This window comes from Euprymna scolopes, chromosome 21 (genome assembly GCF_053919585.1).
Source record: "Euprymna scolopes isolate OS-2025 chromosome 21, ASM5391958v1, whole genome shotgun sequence".
Classification (NCBI taxonomy): Eukaryota; Metazoa; Mollusca; class Cephalopoda; order Sepiida; family Sepiolidae; genus Euprymna; species Euprymna scolopes.
The window spans coordinates 83959541-83983200 of NC_136502.1; the positions used below are offsets into that span (position 1 = coordinate 83959541).

The 23660-nt window shown below is 29.3% G+C and overlaps 1 protein-coding gene across 1 annotated transcript in view; it reads left to right on the forward strand.

Moving 5' to 3' along the window:
• The window catches only part of LOC145242858 (protein dachsous-like), a 237304-nt gene that overhangs the window by 34626 nt on the left and 179018 nt on the right, over positions 1 to 23660 (forward strand). The window contains exon 3 of the mRNA XM_080105973.1: positions 19466 to 21957. Coding sequence (XP_079962099.1) covers positions 19540 to 21957 — 2418 coding nt within the window. The 5' untranslated portion in view covers positions 19466 to 19539. The remainder of the gene's footprint in view (positions 1 to 19465; positions 21958 to 23660) is intronic.

The following is a 23660-nucleotide window of genomic DNA, read 5'->3' on the forward strand; positions in this document are numbered from 1 at the left end:
ATTGATTATGTTGATGATTATGATTATGATGATATTTATGATTATGATGATATTGATGATTATGATGATATTGATGATAATGATGATTATGATGATAATGATTATTATGATGGTTATGATGATATTGATTATGTTGATGATTATGATGATATTGATTATATTGATGATTATGATGATTATGATGATATTGATGATTATGATGATTTTGATGATATTGATGATTATGATGATTATGATGATATTGATGATTATGATGATTTTGATGATTATGATGATATTGATGATTATTATGATATTGATGATTATGATGATTATGATTGTATTGATGATTATGATGATTATGATTTTGATGATATTGATGATTATGATGATTTTGATGATAATGATGATTATTATGATATTGATGATTATGATGATTATGATTGTATTGATGATTATGATGATTATGATTTTGATGATATTGATGATTATGATGATTTTGATGATAATGATGATTATTATGATATTGATTATATTGATGATTATGATGATATTGATTATATTGATGATTGTGATGATTATGATGATATTGATGATTATGATGATTAAGATGATATTGATGATTATGATGATTTTGATGATAATGATGATTATTATGATATTGATTATATTGATGATTATGATGATATTGATGATTATGATGATATTGATTATATTGATGATTATGATGATATTGATGATTATGATGATTATGATGATATTGATGATTATGATGATTATGATGATATTGATTATGTTGATGATTATGATGATATTGATTATATTGATGATTATGATGATTTTGATGATATTGATGATTTTGATGATTATGATGAAATTGCTGATTAAATGATATTGATGATTATGATGATTATGATTGTATTGATGATTATGATGATTATGATGATTATAATGATTATGATTATATTGATGATTATGATGATTATGATGATTTTGATGATTATGATGATATTGATGATTATGATGATATTGATGATTATGATGATTATGATTGTATTGATGATTATGATGATTATGATGATTATGATGATTATGATTATATTGATGATTATGATGATTATGATGATTTTGATGATTATGATGATATTGATGATTATGATGATATTGATGATTATGATGATTATGATTGTATTGATGATTATGATGATTATGATGATTTTGATTATATTGATGATTATGATGATTATGATGATTTTGATGATTATGATGATATTGATGATATTGATGATTATGATAATAGTGCTGAGGAACAGTTCACAAGCATTTTCAAAACCTTGTCAATTAAGTACAGATAGTTCATGATATTTTTATTTTTTATTATTGCAATCCATTTGCTTCATCAATTCTTGGATTTCTTGAATCATGCATTTTTATGAATGGATTTAATTGCTCTTCATCAAACATCATAGATTGACAATTGTGTGGTCTATCCTTCAGATCAAAATTTACATTTTGAAACATGGAAACTAATGGCAGTCGGTATTGGAGGCATTACTCCTTCTTCGTACACAGTCAAAATCTCATAAACAATTTCTGTGATCTTATCACCTCGTTTAAGCGCAAAAAAGCAAATGGTGTCGGAAATGTTCAGTTCTATCCACTTGAATTCTATTTTAATGAGCAGAAAATACACAAAAATCAATATAGATTTTAAAAAAATCATTTTGTAGAACAAAACATTTTCTTTTAAACAACAATACATTTTGCAAATATATTTTATTTCTGTGCATGTTTTCAATATAAAAAAGGTAAAACTCTTGAATGATTCCTCTACTCGATAGATAAAAGGGCCAATGTAAATAGAGCAATTTATTTTACAGTGGTAAGATATCAAGTTGAATTAAGCAATAAACATATATATATATATATATATATATATATATATATATATATATATATATATATATATATATATATATATTAAGTAATGTGATTGATAATTTAAAATTTAAAAATCAAATTATAATTAAATTAAAAATCCGTTTCATAAGAAGGAACAACAACAACAAAATCAAGTATCTGTACGATCGTTTTGGAAAATAGTGTTTTTTATTGTGGTAGACATCAAGTTACGGACAATAATTATTACATATAGTTTTTTAATAAACAAGGTCTCCTCGTCAGCAAATTTTGAAGGGTTTTTATTAAATTTAAAAGACACCATAAATAAACCTAGCATTAAAAGTAAGGCAGATGTATCTTCTTTATCTCCATTATAAAATCTGTTTCAAGTCTATCCTCTGGCATGCTGTTATTTTTCGCCTTCTAGTTAGAATAATTACTTATATATTATTACGATAATATATTTCAGTTCAAAATTCTTTGCTACAATCCTGGTGAAGCAGTTTCAAATGGTAGAGGATGTACTGACTGGATTTTAATTCTCTAAAGAATACTTAGACATGACTGGAGCTACCAGCAAAAACTATCGTCTACTACATTGACTGCACTGCTGCATTTGACTTTACTGACTGTAGAGCACTTTGGTAGATCATGCATGTCCCCAAAACTACTTGACCTAATCAAAAACTACTATTTCTCCCCCCTCCCCGCACTAAAGTCTGAATGTATCATCAGAGTTCATGCTTCTCTCACTCTGGCGTCTGACAAACATGCATTCTCTTGCCTATGCTCATCAATTACACCATCAACTGGATCACATATTAAATTACATTTATATATTTAAATATGTATTTACATTTGTATGTTTAAATATATTTTTGCATTTATGTATATTTACATTTATATATAAAATATATTTTACATTTGCGGATTTGAATATATTATAAAATGCATATATTAAAATATATATTTATATTTATATATTTAAATATGTATTTACAGTTATATATTTATATATACTTTTACATTTGTATATTTAAATAGATATTTACATTTATATATTTAAATATATATTTACATTTATGTATTTCAATATACATTTACATCAGTATATCAAAATATATATTTACATTGATATATTTTAATTTATATTTACATTAGTATATTTGAATATAGATTTAGTTTAGTGTATTTAAATATATATTTACATTTGCATGGTTAAATATATATTTAAATTTATATAATTAAATATATATTTACATTTGTATACTTAAATATATATTTACATTTATATACTTAAATATATATTTACATTTATATATTTTAATTTATATTTACATTAGTACATTTGAATATAGATTTAGTTTAGTATATTTAAATATATATTTACATTTATATATTTAGATTTATATTTACATTTATATATTTATATATATATTTACATTTGTATGGTTAAATATATATTTACATTTATATAGTTAAATATATTTTTACATTTTATATAGTTAAATATATTTTTACATTTGTATACTTAAATATATATTTACATTTATATATTTAAATATGCATTTTCATTTATATACTTAAATATATATTTACATGCATATATATATATATATATATATATATATACGTTTTATTTTTTATTAGCACATCTTTCTGTTAAGTTACATTATTGTTTCAGCTACCCGGCCGTTTTTTTTTTTTGGCCGTCTGTAGCTTCCTCAGACTTTTACAGAAAGTTTCTGTAAAAGTCTGAGGAAGCTACAGACGGCCAAAAAAACGGCCGGGTAGCTGAAACAATAATGTAACTTAACAGAAAGATACAGTAATAAAAAAAAATAACAAAAAAATAAAATAAAACGCATATTTGCTCTACAACAGTATTGAGCACTTTCTTCAGTTTTTATTAATTACCATTTCTACTATATATATATATATATATATATATATATATATATATATGTACAATAACATATTTAAATATGTTTACATTTATATATTTGAATATATATTTACATTTATATATTTGAATATATATATACATTTTTATATTAAAATTTATATATTTGAATATATATTTACATATATTTTTACATATTTTAAAATATTGAATTGTCTTACATTTAAGTCAACAGTTTCCCTGAGGTTAACTGGCCTGATCTTTGGGCAAGAATTAGTATATTGTATCTGTTCTAAGTCAAAGAAAGAGAAATACTTCTTGGCTGAAACTTTTTTTTTTAATTTTACCCATCTAGGATGCACCTTTTTAATGAGTAGGATATTTTTCGCATTAAACCGACCTTTTGCCTATGTAGGGAAGATTGTATGAATTAGTGATGTCTAGTGTGATAAGAATATAATAAAGATATTGATGTAACAGATAAGAAACATGATCGACTATTTGAATTATTTGGACTATTTGGATTATTTGAGTTCTTTGAATTATTTGGAATATTTGGACTATTTGCGTTATTTGGACTATTTGACGTTTTGGATTATTTGGGCTATTTTAATTATTTGAGCTACTTGGGTTCTTTGAATTATTTAGACAACTTTGATTATTTGGTCTATTTCGATTAATAATACTATTCTGATTATTTGGTATATTTGGACTATTTAAACTATTTGGATTATTTGGTCTATTTGGATTATTTAGACTATTTGGATTATTTGGTCTATTTGGATTATTTAGACTATTTGGATTATTTAGACTATCTGGACTATTTGGATTATTTTAATTATTAAGGCTATTTGGATTATTTGGTCTATTTGGATTATTTGGACCATTTGAATTATTTAGACCATTAGGATTATTTAAATTATTTAGACTGTTATATTATTCTTAGTTGTTATAATGTTAATAATTTTTATATTATTCTTAAGAATTTTAAGAATTTTTATATTTTAAGAATGTTCAGAATTTTTATATTTTATTCGTATTTGTTTTTATATTATTAATTGTGATATTTTTCTTAACTGTCGATGCTGAAATGTTGAGTGAACAGGGATGAGGAAGGCAGAAAGAAGTGTCTCGTTTCACTGTTGGTTTGGGTTCCTTTTTCTCTCCTATTATAAGGATTGATACCTTCAACCTCCAAAAGAATGTCAGACATTATATCCAAAAATAAATGCAGTTTTACAAATTGTTCTTTAAGGCCTAACGTGCTCAACTAACTTTTCAAACTTCATGCGCTTACAGTTCAAGAGTGCTTGCAATCTCATTGCATTACATTTCAATACACCACGTATTATCATCTATCACATAATCCATCGGAGTTAGCGTCTATCAAAAGAATAAAAGCTATTGAACGAAATATTATAAAAGTGACATGCTGTGATTGGACAGTTTGGAGAAATCCACATTTTTTTGTCACGTTTGTTTTTGCTCAGTGAACCGTGTCAGAAAGCAAAAAGCAAAAAAAATAAAATGGGACACAGTTTGATGTATCTTTTTTTCTGCGGAAATTGCATCGGCAGAAAAGAGATGTTTTGCTGATGAATCAGACATTGATGTTACAAGCAATATCCATAGATTTGAACAATTCGGTCAAGACTCAAGGGACTTGACAACTGAAATCCCTTAAAGGCTGACAGAGTTATCATGTGACAAATTACTACAGTAGCTTATAATCAAAGAGTTTGCCGCTGTAAATTTAGAACTGACAATGATGCAAGAACGGCCTCTTGTGAAAATTTTCGAACGATATAGTTTGAATTTATCCGATTGGTCTTGCAACAATTGTAATGAACAATGAAATACACTATCTAGTGCTATCAATCCATTCTTTGATGTCTTGATTTTATTAAAACAATATATGAATGCTCAATTACAAAAGATGGTAATTTTGAAGCTTACAATTTAAGTCATCTCATTCTGACTTTGACTTAAATTGTAAGCTTCAAAATTACCATCTTTTGTAATTGAGCATTTATTGGTATATGAACGGTTACCGAATTATCAATTATATAAACCCAATAAAATTTGGAATACTATAAATAAGATTATATATATATATATATATATATATATATATATATAGGCTGGGAGGAAAGACTCTAGCCCACAAAGTCAAGGGTGGCTTTGCTGATATTTTATAAGTACTTATGTGTATTTTACAACTGGAAAACACGGGTTGGCCTGCTAGTACATATATATATTTTTGATTAAAAAAAAGCATTAAGAAATTTATGTGCGGAATTTGAACGAACAAATCACATTGTGTAAAAAAAAGAAAGAAAGAAAAAAAACATAAATTTTCAAGTCCTATAAAATGTTTGCAGCTAATGAAAAAAAAGTAAGAAATTTACGTGTAGAGTTTGAACCTACAGGCAACGTTATGCAAAAACAAAAAAAAAAAAAAAACACACTATCAACTTACCCACAGTAGAATTTTCACGGCCTATTGTTCTATTATTGTTGCTAAGCGACGACATGGAAAAAAATGGTTTTACCGATGATTGATAAATAAATTAAAATAATGGTTTCGATTATCGATTATCGGTAATTATCGGGTGGTATTCTGAGACAAAACTTAACTAAGATCACTCCCAGACTTATACACTAAAGTTCTGTAAATTTTAAAGAAAATCTGTTCAACCGTTTTGAAGTCTATAAGTAATGAACTCTCTCCACACACACACACATACACACACAGACAAAGTTGTATTTATATAATTGTACATATATATATATATATATATATATTTAAATTTATATAATCGTAGATCTATTTATATAATCGTATATATATATGTTTATATAATCACACACACACACACACACACACACACACACACATATATATATATATATATATATATATATATATATATATATTTATAGTTTGAAGTTGCTATTTTTCAAAAGTAGGGCAACCAATGAAATATAACGAGGTTAATACAAGAGTGCTCAATATGGAAGTAGAGCTAGTTACAACGGCCTTCGGTTTGCTGATATTTGATTTTCGGTTTTCATTTTGAATTCCGCTTTTGTAAATAATTGTTTGTTGCCTGAAGAGGTCTCTAGTTACTAAATTCTAGAAGACTGAAACATGCTCATGACTGTGTAGCAACAAAATCATTGCTTATGTAAAGACAAATTGAAAAAATATATATTTATATATTTTTTTTAAATAAATTTTTATATAATCGTATATATATATATATATATATATATATATATATATATATATATGTATACTCGTATATACATATTTATATAATCATAATTTAGGAATTTAAAATTTGTGATTTGAAAAAGTTAAATTTTAGATAAGAAATTTTATTGCATGCAAGACAAAGAATACAGTATAGTAAAATATATCTCCTGATCTCATGAGTTTTCGATGTTTATTTTGCACCTAATTTGCTCAAGTTAATAAACATAGAAAATTAAATTAAATGTTTTTAAAGTTTTTAAATCATTTTAGCTACATAGAATAAGGGAAATTGGATATTGCTGGAGCAAAAAAAAAAAAAAAAAAGAAAAAAAAAAGGATATTGAACTTCAAATCGAAAGTGTACGCTAAATCCTATAATTGAAGCTGTTGGTATTCGGCAGGTAAAATTTATTTAATTATTTTCATTTAATTTTATTTGCCTGCCTACAGATATCTTTTGGTTTTTATTCACAAATTAATTGAAAACTTAAACTGAATTTTGAAACTGATACATGAAAAAAAAATTTTACCGGATTGATATAATCAAAGATTTGCCGGATATCCAATCAAACTAAAGAAAAACTGGAAATATGTACATATTGGATTGTTACCAGCTTCCTTGGATTTATTACAATACGCGTTTGGATCTTTTTACCTGCTGATTTTTTTTATGATGTCTCTATGGAAGACATAGTAATAAAGATGTTTATACGATAGCAACACTTCAAAGGCTTTAAACGACCAAGTTCTCTCTGATCTTCATCATGTGGTGCAATGGGGAAAGATGTGGCTCGTTAATTTTAATGCATCCAAGACCAAGTATCTATCTTTCCACCATCAATGCTCTGATCACCTGTCTGGCATCAATCAAAATGAATGGCTCTCATCTTGGGGAGGCTCCATGTTTTGACAAGCTTCCAGGTCTGACATTTACTCCTGATCTGAGATGGAACATGTACATCAAATCTGTTGCCAAGGCTGCTGTAAAAAATGGTAGGATCGTTCTACTGCTCCAGTAGATATCTCACTGCCGATGCAATTCTCTATCTGTATAAGAGCCAAGTATGTCCAAGGATGGAGTAGTTGCCACATCTGGGCATGAGCTGCCAGAAGCAGCTTATCCTGCCTTGAAAGAGTTCAAAATAGACTTTGTAGCCTAATGGGGGGATGCCTTTTTCTCCTCCCTGCAACTTTTTTCCCACAAAAGAGATGCTGCAAGCCTGTCTCTGCTTTATTGTTATTTTCATGGCAAGTGCTCCAATCAAGTGCTCCGTCTGAGCTCCAGTCCCCCTGTTCTAACTTTCATGAAAAACACTCAGCTAGCTGAAACCACTATCAATAATTCCCCCCCCCACGCTTTATCTGTGCCTAAACCTAAACATAGATTCTATGAAGAAAGCTTCTTTCTCGGAACTGCACGCCTGTGGAACTCTGTTCCGTTTTCCTGCTTTCCAACTGACTACAATATGGTTGTCTTCAAATCCAATATGAACAAATTCTTGATAAGCCATCCCATTAAGTAATCCAAATTATCTAATTTCCACAACTAACGATGACTACAACATTTTCCCTTTGACTACTGTACACTCATTAACTCTTATCCTCGAGTTGCTGACTTCTTTATAAATAAAAAATTAAAGTGATAGCTTGAGTAAAATTTTGTGGATACTACTAAGTATCCACAAAATTACATTCGAATTGACTGAAAATGAGTCAAGAAAAATAAAAAGAAAAAAAAGGAAACAAAAGGGAAGACAAAGTGTTGATGAAACGAATTTCCTCCTCCTCCTATTTCTCTCTTCTTCTAACTTTTAACCTATATATGGTAGCCATTTGCAATTATGCATATTTGTAACAATGTCTTCATCTGTATCTTACTGAAGAAAATATATTACGTAATCAATAAAATTGATTGGAATGTCAATTTTCAACAGCAAACAACAGAAACTGATGACATAATTGATCGGATAGTCAGAATCAAATATTGATTCTTTCCAATGCATTGCTATTTAGATTCGATATAGAAATTCTAACTTTTTTTTATGTTAGACGAGTATGCTTATATTCTTGATCATTTATTTATCTTTTTTTTTTTTTTAGTTTTATCCAATTGAGAAACCGTAAAATATTTTTTTAAATCCTTTTCTTTTGTAATTTCTTTGTCAAATGCTGAATTCGTATTGAATCCATCGTGAAACTTTGATCATCTAATCACCACACACACACACACACACACACACACACACACACACACACACACACAATCACACACACAATCACACACACACACGCATTTGTGATTATATGTGGGTGTATCATACAGAATCACATTTGTGTATTGTCAAAGAATTTTTGATGCACACTGAACAAGCTTTCTGTAAACGATGACAATGACTGGAAGTAAACGAAGGTTGAATTAAAAAAAAAAAAAAGTTCCAGAAATAGATCGTAACTCTTTGAAATTAACAGACCTGCTTTATTCTATACTAACAGGCGGCCCGGCGTTGCCTGGTCGTAAGGTACGCTTAAATATGAGAGTATAATTCATGCAAATTACATATTTATTATCGAAGAGATAATTCTCAATCGATTATTATATTAAACTTAATACATAGTACTGAGCTCAAAACTAATATATATATATATATATATATATATATATATATATATATATATATATATATATATATATATATATATATATATATATATATAATTTTTTAATTTTTTATAGAGCCCATAATAAATTTACATTACTGTTTCCATTGGATTTTCACCCCAGGAGATGAGGTAGAGTACCAATTTCATCGGAATTTATAGGTGGACTGAAATTTAAACTTACAGAAATGGATAGAAAGTTATTGAGGGGGGGTATTAAATAGAGAGGGAGGTCGTGTGGTAGTGTGAGGAGGTTTTATAGTAGAATTTCAGTTGTGAAAAGATGCTAAAGAGCTTCTATTAGATACGTTTGAAAAAAAGAAAAAAGAAAGAAAGAAAAGTAGACGTTAAAGTTTAAAAAAATACTTAGGGGGAGTATATATATATATATATATATATATATATATATATATATATATATATATATACACACACATATATATATATATACACACACACACATATATATATATACACACACACACACATATATACACACACACACACACACACACATATATATATATATATATATATATATATATATATATATATATATATGTATATATATATATATATATATATATATATATTCTCCAGAATAGTTTTTTTTAACAATCAGTTGGTATGGAAACTTGTGATTATAAGGTTTACAAAATATTACTGGCAGTAATATTATATAAGTTATCCCATCTAAATAAGAATTGCTCGATATGCAAGATAGAGCAAATAAATTAAATTGTGATTCAATGAATTTAAAAAAATCCTTATTGAAATGAAGTGGTTGAGTTTCATATCAAAGATTTTTATTATTCTAAGCAAAACAAAGAATACTTTAGAATATTAATCTCCTTAACCTATGTCTACCATCTCATCAGAGGAGAGAAAATATTAGCAAATATTTATAAAGGTATGTACCCTATTTTCTAAAGTCAGTGAGACATGGAAAGTCAAAGTCAACATAATTCATCAGAAGTTCAGTAGCAAGAGGATTTGCAGAAAAGGATGTGAAAATTGTAGATCCAGATTGCTTGATAAAATCCATGGTAGGCGTTCTTTACAGTAGTTGGGTAATAAGGTCCAAGTTATATATTGGGTAATTCGCATAGCTGTGTAGATGTCTGAATCGGGTAAGTGCTTGTATAAATTTGTTTGTGGCTCCAGCGAAAATAATTCAAAGTCTAGTGGAATCCTTATCATTAGAAGTCTATATTATTATTAGTGGGGTGAGGTGTTAGTTGTAGGGAGAGTAGGTAGTGGTGAATGGTAGGAAATGGAGTGAAACACATGTTCACATATATCCATATATACATGAACACATGTACACACACACACACACACACACACACACACACACACACACACACACACACACACACACACACACACACACACACAGCAGAATAGATATCTCTTTAAATAAAGTTCAAAGATTCATAAAAAAGTTTGACCGGTCGCTTAATTGAGGTTAAGTTGTGTACTGGTTATAGAGACTGGGTCAGGGAAGGAAAGGGGGGAACAAGAAGGAAATAGAGATAAGAATAAAAATAAAATAAAAATAAAAGAATGGGTCAAAGACGCAAATGGAATAATGCGTTTTTTCAAGATTTATCATAGTTTCCTCTTAAAATTCCTTTGTCAGTTTAAATCGAATTTGTTTAGTCAACTCAAATTATATATACTATCCATGAGGTGCTATTATTATTAATTTTATACGTATTTATAGTTTCCCTTAAAACGAAGGATTGAAATAAAGGTTTAGAATACAGTAATGTTTATGAGCGAATTGTAAAACCAAGGCTAAGATTATTAATAGAACGTTTTATCTTTATTTTATAATCCTTACGGTAATAGTTCAATGTTAAATAAACTAAAACAAAATAATTAAGTGATAATAATACCTTACTGAAAAGTGTTTAAAAATAATCAGTAATATCCATAACATTATACTATTTGATAATATTTAACTGGGAAAGTCTTCTACACATGCATTCAAATACACACATATAATAAGTTACATATAAACATATGAATACATATATATATACATACATAGACACACGTACACATACATGCACGCATACATGCATATATACCCACAACCATACAGTATATGCAATTATACACACTTATACCATATATACGTACATACACACCCATATATACCTACATATACACTTATACCCATATATACCTACATATACCCTCATATATACAAATGTATTGATTTAGACATAAAGAAATTTTACCAATAGTCAACACTATTAATTATAATAATAATTAGTGTAGGTAACATAGCTGCGTTTATCATAAATGATATTTAGCCCCTATACTGCTAATTAACATTAAGGAGATGAGAAGAATGGGTTTGTGTGACTATGGTTATAGAATTGAATTACGTTAGTACTGACAGGGATGACACATCATGGAGTATAAGTTCTATCTTGTTTATATGTTCGGATCTGGAGATTACCTTGCAATGGAGAATTTTTACTCCTTTTCTGGTTGGTAAATAGGGGCGAAATTATAACTTCTTTAATTGGGCAGCTACATGTTTTTTGGAAATACTATTCTAACAAGATCTCGGAGTTCAAATTACGTGTAAGAAATTAAAGTGTAGTATGTTAATGTGCTTATAGTGAGACCCTACTTAAAGTGTACATTAACAATAAGAGAAAGTTATTATATGGGTTAGAAGTGATTAAGAACCTATCTTTAGAAAATGACCATTTTTATATTAGCAACGTTTTAGTTTAGATTTAGTCAAAACTGATGTGTATTTAGCATTATACATATATATACATATACATACATATATATACATACATATATATACATATATATATACATATATATGCATATATATATGCATATATATGCATATATATACATATATATACATACATATATACATATATATATACATACATATATATATACATACATACATATATATATACATACATACATATACATACATACATATATATATACATATATATACATATATATACATACATATATATACATATATACATATATATACATATACATATACATATATATACATATATGTACATATATATACATATACATATATGTACATATATATACATATACATACATATATATACATATATACACATATATACATATATATACATATATACACATATACATACATATATATACATATATATACATATATACACATATACATACATATATATACATATATATACATATATACACACATATATATATACATACATATATATATACATACATATATACACATATATATATACATACATATATATGCATACATATATATACATATATATATACATACATATATATATACATATATATATATACATACATATATATACATATATATATACATATATATACATATATATGCATACATATATATACATATATATATACATACATATATATACATATATATACATACATATATATATACATACATATATATTCATATATATATACATACATATATATACATATATATATACATACATATATATACATATATATATACATACATATATACACATATATATACATATATATACACATATAGAATAGATAATAGATAAATAATAAAAAATAAGAATGTTACTTGTTATCATGTCAAAAGAAGGAAAACATCCTGCTTACGTGTCTTTTTAAAAACATTTTTTATTTTTATTTAGATATCGGTTTAAGCTTTTTTTGTCAGTGTACTAGAAGGAATTCAGTTGATTGCAACCCTTTCTGCGTGTTCTTTACATTACAATAGTACAACCCTGAATCCGACGGCGCAATACTACACTGTTCAATACTGTAAAACTGAAACGAAGCTGTTCTGCTTGAAAAGGGCGCCATTTTCTTCTTATTCATATTTATATCGATTCTTTGCTTTAAAAAAACTAAAGTAATTACGTGTTTACTTTTTTAATATCCCATTTTGCTGTTTCGGATTATTTTACTAAAGTAAGTAAAGCTTCATTATTTTTCAAAACTGTTTTTGTTTCTTTGTTTTTCGATATTTTGTCGATATTATTTAGTAAGAGTGTTTTGCAGAAAAGCCAACAAACGACTACCCGAAAAAATAAATATACAAGAAATAAATGTTACCATAGTCAATAAAAGTTCAGTTTATGTTTTTTTGTTTTAAAATAGTTTTTAATGCCCTTTACTTGAAATAATTGCAGCGAACCGAAATTAAAACGAAATGTGAGGCGATAACTACTTAAATGAATTCTTATATAAACTACACATGCCATAATCGAATATTCCACAAGCACAAAATAACGGAAAACATCAAAATATGTTTATAAATATGCCTTACGTTGACAGAACTCTCTTAAATTGTTAACACAGAATGCTCAGGTGCCCCTCCTTCAAATTGAAAATGGGGCTCTCCATTTCAAAGTCGCTGCCATTTTGATTTTTTTTTTAAACTGGTTCATGAATTAAAAAAAAAATTTTTTTTTACAAACTACTTAAAAATACAAACCAATGAACTTTTCTACCATAAAAGTAACTTTTATTGACTATGGTAACATTTATTTCTTGTATATTTATATTATTATAAATATAACATTTTCTCTTTGTAAAGAAACATCATTTTGTTGGTCACTCTTGGCTACGAATAGAAACGAAGTTGATATAAAAAAATATATTTTCGCGAAAATTATCTTTACTTTCATCATATTTTGCTTAGGGTAAAATTTTTGAGTATCAAAACCTATTTCTTTACAACCCCCTCCTTTTCATAACCTATCATACTTTCATCAATCACAGTCCATTTTCTGTAGGCTGTTTTTGAACCCAGTCAACGACGGGTACTTCTGCTAGTATATATATATATATATATATATATATATATATATATATAATTCTAAGTTAATAATGTTCAAAGATAAAAACCAATGAATTCAACGAGGTTTATATAGTAATGCTCAATAATAAAGAGCAAGATGTACCTTTATTTATATTCAAATAATTTTTTATGTCACTACATGATGACAATCATGTTTATTTATAACCAGTTGGATGGAAACATGATTTTACTTGTGTAGCGACATTAAAATAATGGATATTTGAATATAAATGAAGTATATATATATATATATATATATATATATATATATATATATATATATATATATATATATATATATATATATACTAGCAGGAGGGTTCCTGGCTTTGCCCAGTTGTAAAATAAGCTTAAATATAATATTTTAATTTGTCCAGATTTCGTATATATTATTATAGAGTTGTAATTTCAAAAGTAAAATGAAAAGTATTTGAATGCCATCAGCTAGAATCGAAACCGAAATAATCTAAATAATAAAAAGATTCTTATATATTTTATATATTTTAATTATACAAGCAGAACCGGTGATACTTACCTCTGAACCACCTATTATGGTAGAGTATAGGATTTGGGAGCAGCAAAGGAGGATCATTTCAGCAGAACTGTGAAGGTTTTTAGTTTTATTTTTTAACCTTTCATTTAAAATGTAAAAAAAAAAAAAAAATGGTATAGGTGCGCTTTTAACAGGAAAAAGATAATAAAAACATTTTAAAACCATATTGCACACTGTGCATTAATAATGTAAAAACTTCTGTATATTTATAAAGTTAGTTTATATATCACACTAGTCAGCTAGTCAACCAGCAGCATTAACCCTACAAACGTTGAACTTGCTTCCCCAAAGGAGGAAAGAGTCTAGGGAATATCAACTTCAAAAGCAGTCCCCAATCGTACATATATCCCAGTTGTGTTTTTTGCAGTTTTTATAAGGAGGTAACCCTCTCCTCCTACATACAGAGCCTAGTATTCCCAAATGACACTGACGAGTCTCAACATTGATTAACTTTGGTGATTTAATGGGAATCATTGTGTTGGCATTATTATGCTCATTTTTTTATGCGATATTTTTATTGCCCTAGCAATGAGATTTAAATTGTCAAATTCATATTCAAAAAATCAAAAATAAAAAAAAAAAACCCAAAAAAACGATATCTTTCTAATATTACTGAGCATGTATGTAATTACTTAGGACTCTACCCAGTCATGGCTGATGAAACGAGAGCATGTTACCCCCATGGTCTTAATCAATGGTTCTCAACCAGGGTTCATGTGGACCTCCATGGTACATGTAACGTTAATATCGGTTCAGTCTTCCTTCAAGATAAACTGTTGATATATGTTCTTCGGTTTTCTTTACATTACTGAAAAATAAGATAAGCTATAAGGGTTCACCAAAATGCATTAAAAAGAAAAAGTCATGATTAAAAAAAGGTTGAGAACCATTGGTCTAAATAAAGAGTTTCCTTCATAATTCTGTATAGATTTCTGAGTTCAAAAAAAAAAAAAAAAATACAAGGTCAGACGTTACATCCACCGAAACATTGTGAAAATTCACTCAGGATTAGAACAGTAGTCTACATAATACAAATTATCCTTATCTCAAAAAATCAGAAATATAAAGAACTATAGCTAACTAATTTGCATATTACTTTGTGAAAAGACATCTCATTAATTCACTATTCGTTTTTATTGTTTTCTAATTCAAGGATTGGTTTCATTTCATTCTAACAATTTTATTTACAAATATTTTTATATCATTTTGAGGGATTATTTCCCTCCCATGGCAGAAGGATGTGACTTAAGTCAGCTCCCTAAAAGAAGAGCAAACTGGTTTAACAAAAATTGCATGAACAGTCTTTCCCGTCTTTTTCTGTTAATTTAGTTCTGGAGGTTGCTATATTGTAAATTAAAAACAGTCTCCTCCATCCAACACACACAGATCAAGCAAAGAAAACATGTCAGTGAACCCCCTCCCCTAAAAAAAAAAAAAAAAAAAAAAATTAACACATGCATTAATTTCATTATAAAATTAAATTCCACTTTGTTCATTTGTAAACAGATCACCCATTTTATTTTTATTTTTTATTAAATTGTAAATTTGTTTATTAAATTATAAATTAAAATCATTGCCCCAACCTAAAAACACCACAGCCAAGCAAACAAGTTAATGAGTACCCGGTACCCCCTAATTTCATTATGAAATTACATTCAACAAGAATTACAAGTCAGTTAATTCATAAACAAGTTAACCCAAGCATGTTATTCTTTTGTTCAATTGTAAATTAAGAAAAATCAAACACATGCAATAGCTAAGCAGATAATTAAGTGAGTATATACCCTTCCCCACTTCAATAACTTTTGACAAGTTCTAAAAACATAATTTAATTATTATTTGTATATTCATAAAGTTCAACCTCAAGAAGATTGTAACTTGCGCAAGAACCCACGTTGTAGTGAATAAAGTACTTTGTAAAATTTAGTTGTAAGCTACATTCTTCTAGAGGTTGAAGGTTCAATTCTCAGTGCAAATGCAAGGCGACACTCAAAATACAATTGCAAATTACTTAGGACTTCTACCCAGTCATGGCTGATGGAATAAGAGCATGCTACCCCCGGGGATTAAATAAAAAGTTCCATTCAAAATTCTGTGCAGATTTTCGAGTATGAGAGAAAGATTCCCACGTTTGACAGAAAAAATTCCAGAGTTCAACAAGACATGTAGCGTCAGTACTTAGTTTCTATTGCACTTAGGTTCATTCTGATTCCGAGTGATAATACAATGAACAAAACCGAATCTATCGGAAGTCTTTTTATTCACAAAATTATATTATAAGATATATATTATATATATATTTACAAAATATATGCATATAAAAGAAATAAATCTACAACCAATTCATAAAAAAAAAAAACATACATTTCAATTACGAATAGACATTTGATGATATTAACAACTGCATACATAACAATTTATTCTGGAAATTAAAGAAAAAAAATGAATAACTCGAAAAAAAGTTGATTTACCATAAAAAAAACAATGAAAAAATAATAAAAAAAACAATAAAAAAATATTGTCTCTGAATTTTTGAGATGAGGATTCATTGTTCATATTACTGGATTCTTCGGATTACTGTTCTCATCTTGAGTGTCATTTTCACAAGGTTTCAGTTGCAAAGATAAAGTACCTGGTAAAATTCAGTTGTAAGTTACACTCTTCTAGAGGTTGAAGGTCCAAAGAGGCAACACTCAAAATACAATTACGAATTACTTAGGACTTATACCCAGTCATGGTTGATGAAACGAAAGCATGTTGCCCCCATGGTTTAAATAAAGAGTTTCCTTCATAATTCTGTGTAGATTCCTGATACAAGGTCAGGGGTTACATCCACCGAAACGTTGTGAAAATTCACTCAAGATGAGAACAGTACTCTACATAATACAAATTATCCTCATTTCAAAAAATCAGAAATGTAAAAAACGATAGCTTTTTAATATACTAATCTTATAATTGCGATCTACATCAGAAGAGACTTTGCAAGCCTGTCTTTGCTCTATCATTATTTTCATGGCAAGTGCTCGACTGAACTCCAATCTATGGTTCATCCTTGCCAAATTTTCACAAAAACACCAGAATAACTACAACTGCTGCATACCATTTTCTTCAATCTCTATCTGTGCCTAAATCTAAATGCAGATTCCATAAAAAAAAGTTTTTTCCCCAGAACTGCCCACCTGTGAAACACTGTTCCACTGGCCTACTTCCCGGTTGAATACAACATGGTGGCCTTCAATCCAATGTAAACAAGTTCTTGTTGAGCCGTCTCCATAAATAATCAAATTTTACCCAATTTACACCATTAACGATTACTACACGACCACCTTACATTCATTAACCCTTATCCTTGAGTGGCTTTAGAGCCCTGATAAATGGTGACTCCTAAGTAAAAGAAAAATACAGGTTTGTTTTCTGATCATGTTAGAAGATTAAATTTGGATAATATAGGGAGATTGTGTGCAAAACTAGTGATTTTGTAGTTTGGTCAGATTGTAAGAATAGAAGAGTTCTTGGGTTAGTAGATGTAGAACAGTTGAAATAGAAGGGTCAGTTGACAGGGGAAAACATGGGAGGAAGTGACAAGGCTAGACTTGAAAGAAAGAGGAATAAAGACCTGGTTAGGGGAAGTCAGTGCATCCCTGTATATAAGACAGATATTAAAACTTAATTTGATAATGATGACACCAGTTCAGTTTCATCTTTGTATTTACAAATTAAAAAACAAAAAAACTTAATCTTTTTTTTTTTTTTTTTTTTTTTTTTTAATACTTTTATTAATCCAGGTAATGCTGTTTCTAAATTTTATCAGAAGTCTTTTTGAATTTCTCTGGTTGTCCTCGACCCGACCCACGTGCATTAATTCCTGCTAAAATTGATTTCTCCTAATTCTTCTATTTCCGTTTGCTTTGCATGTGAAAGAGTGGGTGGTGTACGTAGAGAAAGATATGTGCATATGACGCGCTAAGGAATGGATGGGGTTACCTGTCTGTCTCACAATCGTTCACATTCCAAAGCGTGGGCGTTCAAAGGAGGAGGCGCTACCTGTCTAATGCATACATAAAAGGGGAAGGGGAGATTGTCTAGCCCTTCTGCATTAGAACCCCGCCATGAGCTCCTATTACATTTTGCATTTGCAAACTAAAAAGAAAATCCTTAATCTTTTTCTTTTTTTTATACGTTCATTAATTCAGGTAATTTTGTATTTCTATAAGATCTGAATTTTATAAAACATTTTTAAAAAACTTTTAATTCATACTCATCTTCAATATTTATGCACATTTCTTTCTTTTTTTTTTTTTTTGCTTATAATTGCAGGTAACTGTAATCAATCAAAGCTGCCATTCCTAGACGAGAAAGATTATGCGTTTTCAGCCTCTCTTAAACTAGACATGTTCGTTTCTGTGTGCTCTGTAGTACTGTCATTCTTATACGCATGTCAGTGTGCAGACCTGACCTACTATGTGGAGGAAGAGAAGGGCCCAGGTGCTTACTTAGGTGATATTGCTGCTGATGCTGGCCTGAAAGATTCCATCTCTGGACAAAACCATCAACAGATTACATTTAGTCTCCTCAAGAATGGTGAGAAGCACAGTGCCCAACTGTTTCATGTTTCCCAGAAAACTGGCAAGCTCTACACAGCGCAGACCTTTGATGCAGAAAATCTGTGCACTCATAATGTTGAATGTTCTCATATGCTGGACGTTGCCGTACGCCATGCTGAATCCTTTATGCAGATTCTTGAGGTAAAAGTGATTATTCAGGACATTAATGACCACCAACCAGAGTTTCCAGTGAAACAGGTCAGCATCAAGTTCTCAGAGGCTGATGGCAGAGGAATTAAGAAATCCATTCCCAGTGCTATTGATAAGGATATTGGGACTGCGAATTCACGGATCACTTATTTGCTTAAAAAGAAAAGGGATGAACCTTTCACACTGTCAGAGACAAAAAGGTTTGATGGAAAATCAAATCTTGCAATTCGTTTAGAAGAAAGATTAAACAGAGAATCAAAAGAAATGTATTTGGTTCAAGTGATAGCTAAAGATGGAGCAACCCCACCTCGAGAAAGTGTGCTCGATGTCCATATTATAGTCACAGATGAAAATGATAACGCTCCAACCTTTAGACAAAATATCTTTAATATTTCTGTGAAAAATGAAGTGAATCTAACAACCCCTATATTTGTCGTAACCGCTTCCGATTCTGATATCGGTAAAAATAGTAAAATTTTGTATCGTTTTAGTCCGGACACATCAAGCACGGCTAAAGTTCACTTTAAAATCAATGAAAAGACGGGAGCTATTTTTCTTTATAAAAAACTTAACTCATACGAAAAGCAAGTAAGTAACTTATACATCGAAGCATCCGATGAGGGCAGCCCTCCTTTAAGTTCGGTGGCAATGGTAGTGATAAATATGATCAACCAACAAAACCACCCACCGAGCATAGACATCAATTTTGTATCAGCATCAATTGGAAACACAATTACCATTTCTGAAGACATTCATGTCGGTAGTTTCATTGCTTATGTAAAGGTCACTGATAATAATGCTGGGAGGAATGGGGAAGTTGCCTGCGAGCTTCACCATGATAAATTTCAACTTCAGAGTCTTGGAATAAAAAAGTACAAGATATCTGTTAAGAACCCCTTAGATAGAGAGACCGAAGATCATTATGACATCACGATCACCTGCCAGGACAAAGGTAACCCACCCCTTCATACAGTGAGTCACTTTTCAGTACGAGTGATGGATGTGAACGATGTGAAGCCACACTTTTCGGATGAAATATTCAAATTTTTGGTACCCGAAAACCAGGAATCAAATTACCCCGTTGGTTGGATCAATGTCACAGATCCGGATGTTGGATCTGGCGGACAGGTCATCTACTCTCTTGTTGCTGACTCGAACAGTTTTCTGCCATTTCAGATATCAGAGAGCGGAATGATCAAGACAGTGATGTCGTTGGATCACGAGTTCCAAGATAAATACCGTTTCAAGGTTCTGGTCAAAGACAATGGTGTACCTCCGCTTAATAACACTGTTAGCGTTATTGTCGAGGTTAAAGATGAAAATGACAACGCCCCCTATTTCATATTCCCCAGCGTTAACCCTTACACCATGGAAGTCCGTTATCATCCCCAACATCCACGAAATATCACTACCTTAAAGGCATCAGACAGAGACAGCCGTGAAAATGCTTTTCTTAAATATACAATAATCGGGGGCAATGACAAGCAGGTGTTTGCTGTGAACCATTACACAGGTCTCTTATCTTTCACGCGTGTAGTCACCCAGCCTGATGCTATGTCATATGATCTCCAATTTGTTGTCAAGGACAGTGGCAATCCAGTTCTCTCCGCAACAACCACCATATTTTTGATCCTCACTGTTAGCAACGAGACGATAGAAGCAACAAACGGAGTTCATCTAAAATCTAGCAGCAAAATTCACCTACATTTACTTATTGTAATCGTCCTTGTGGCAGTGACGGTCTCTATACCAGTCACAGCAGCAATTTCCATATCATTCATCCACTGTAAAACATGTCGCTCTACCACATACAGAGAAACTACAAAGCCGTCAAAAGCATCCGCCAGTGAGCAGAAACAGTTGATGCGTCCATCTCATGAAGAGAGCTTCTGGTTAAGTTCCCGAACGAACAGAGCCACAGAATCAGAGATGATTTGTAACGCTGGTAATGCAAAATCCCGGAGAAAGCCATATCCAGGCGATAAGCGAGGCAAGATTCAGAAACGGTCAAGTCTTGGTGTAAAACTTCCAACCAAAAAGGATATAATCTATCAGGTAAGCCAATCTAAACTAATATACATTTCATTTCTGATTTATATTTCAAAATCATTTATGCAAAAAGTCTTTCTGTGTTTCTTATCTTTATAAGAACAAATCAATGGTGTTTTAACATTATAGGTAGATTATTATTTTCTGTGTTTCTTATCTTTATAAGGACAAATCAATGGTGTTTTAACATTATAGGTAGATTATTATTTTGCTACCTCTCATAAAAGCCAAGTTTAAAGATAGAAAAAATATGTTGTATAGAAAAAATGTAGTTATATTGTGCTTTGAGTGTATAAAAAATAGTGTTGAGATGATAAATCAGAATTGGGAATAAAAAAAACTTTTTGGGGTACTGGAATCGGAAAAATTTGTGCCTATATTCCGATGCCAAAAACAATTCCCTTAATTATGTTTTCTTTTATATATTTTTTTAAAGAAAAATCTTCCACTGCTTATAGTAGTAATACAATAATCAATACTTATTGATTTAAACTTTCAGTAAAACTAAAATCTATAGATCACCCCACCACACAAGTGCGTTTTTACGTTTGAGAGAGTATATGCACGCTTAACATGTAATTTTACAGCAATCAGGACAAAATAACCATTTTATAGTTAAATATTTAGAGATTCATAAAAAATCGGAATTGGTAATTGTATCAGAATCAGGAATTAAGTATGGAATCGATAATTGTATCGGAATTGGGAAAAATATTGGAATCGTCCCATCACTAATAGAAATAATGTTAAGAACAATATTTGCCATAAGGATAGATTACGTAAGAAAGTGGGAAATTTCATCAAAAGTTTAAAGTTTTAGAATTAGGATTTTATGTCAGGATATGACGTCATAAAAAGAAGTATCTAAATGTACTTACTATAAATTATTGTAAAAAGTAAATCGAATTTCAGAAAAAAAAATTAATAGAGTTTTTTGCTATTTTTAATTGTTTCAATTATTCCAATCACTAAGAGAATAAAGAAGAAAGGAACCCCACCAACTCTGCAAATGTTATATCACCCCTGCTAAGGTGGTGCTATTCAATAAGACAACTACTATTTGCTAACGAGAGAGACAAATAATAGTTGGTGTAGATGAAAGAAATGACAAACTATGGTATGGTTCCTGGCTATTTTGGACAACAGTAACATCTTTGGGTATTGCCAAGAACCACACCAACAATTAATCTAAATTGTTTATAAAAGTTATGTTTTAGGAAAGGAAGAAAATGGAAGATATATAATTTGACATAGATTTGTAGAAGAGATTTAGCCCACACAGTGCTTCACCCAAACTACATCTCGTTTTTATTGACATAGATTTGTTACTTTTTGGGGTTTAAAACGATTTTTATTGGTTTAAAATAATTTGAGTTAATACGTTTCTGTGAAAACTAACTTGGTTTTGGAAGTGAAGAGGAGAGCGAATCATAACGAAGCAGAGAAAGAAAGAAGGTTGCTAGTAGAATCATTTATCTTTTAGCATTAGTCCAAATTATATCTCGATTTAATTGCTACCAAACAATCCCTCACTACTCACTAATGTTACAAAGATTAATCAACGTCACTATCAATATTCGTTATTGAAAAATACATATTTTTCATGCGTTTTACAAAAGGTAATGAAAAAAGGCAAAATTTTGATATTGATGAGTAAAACAAATGCTAAATATATAAAAAATTTTAATGGAAATCACTCGAGACAAGGC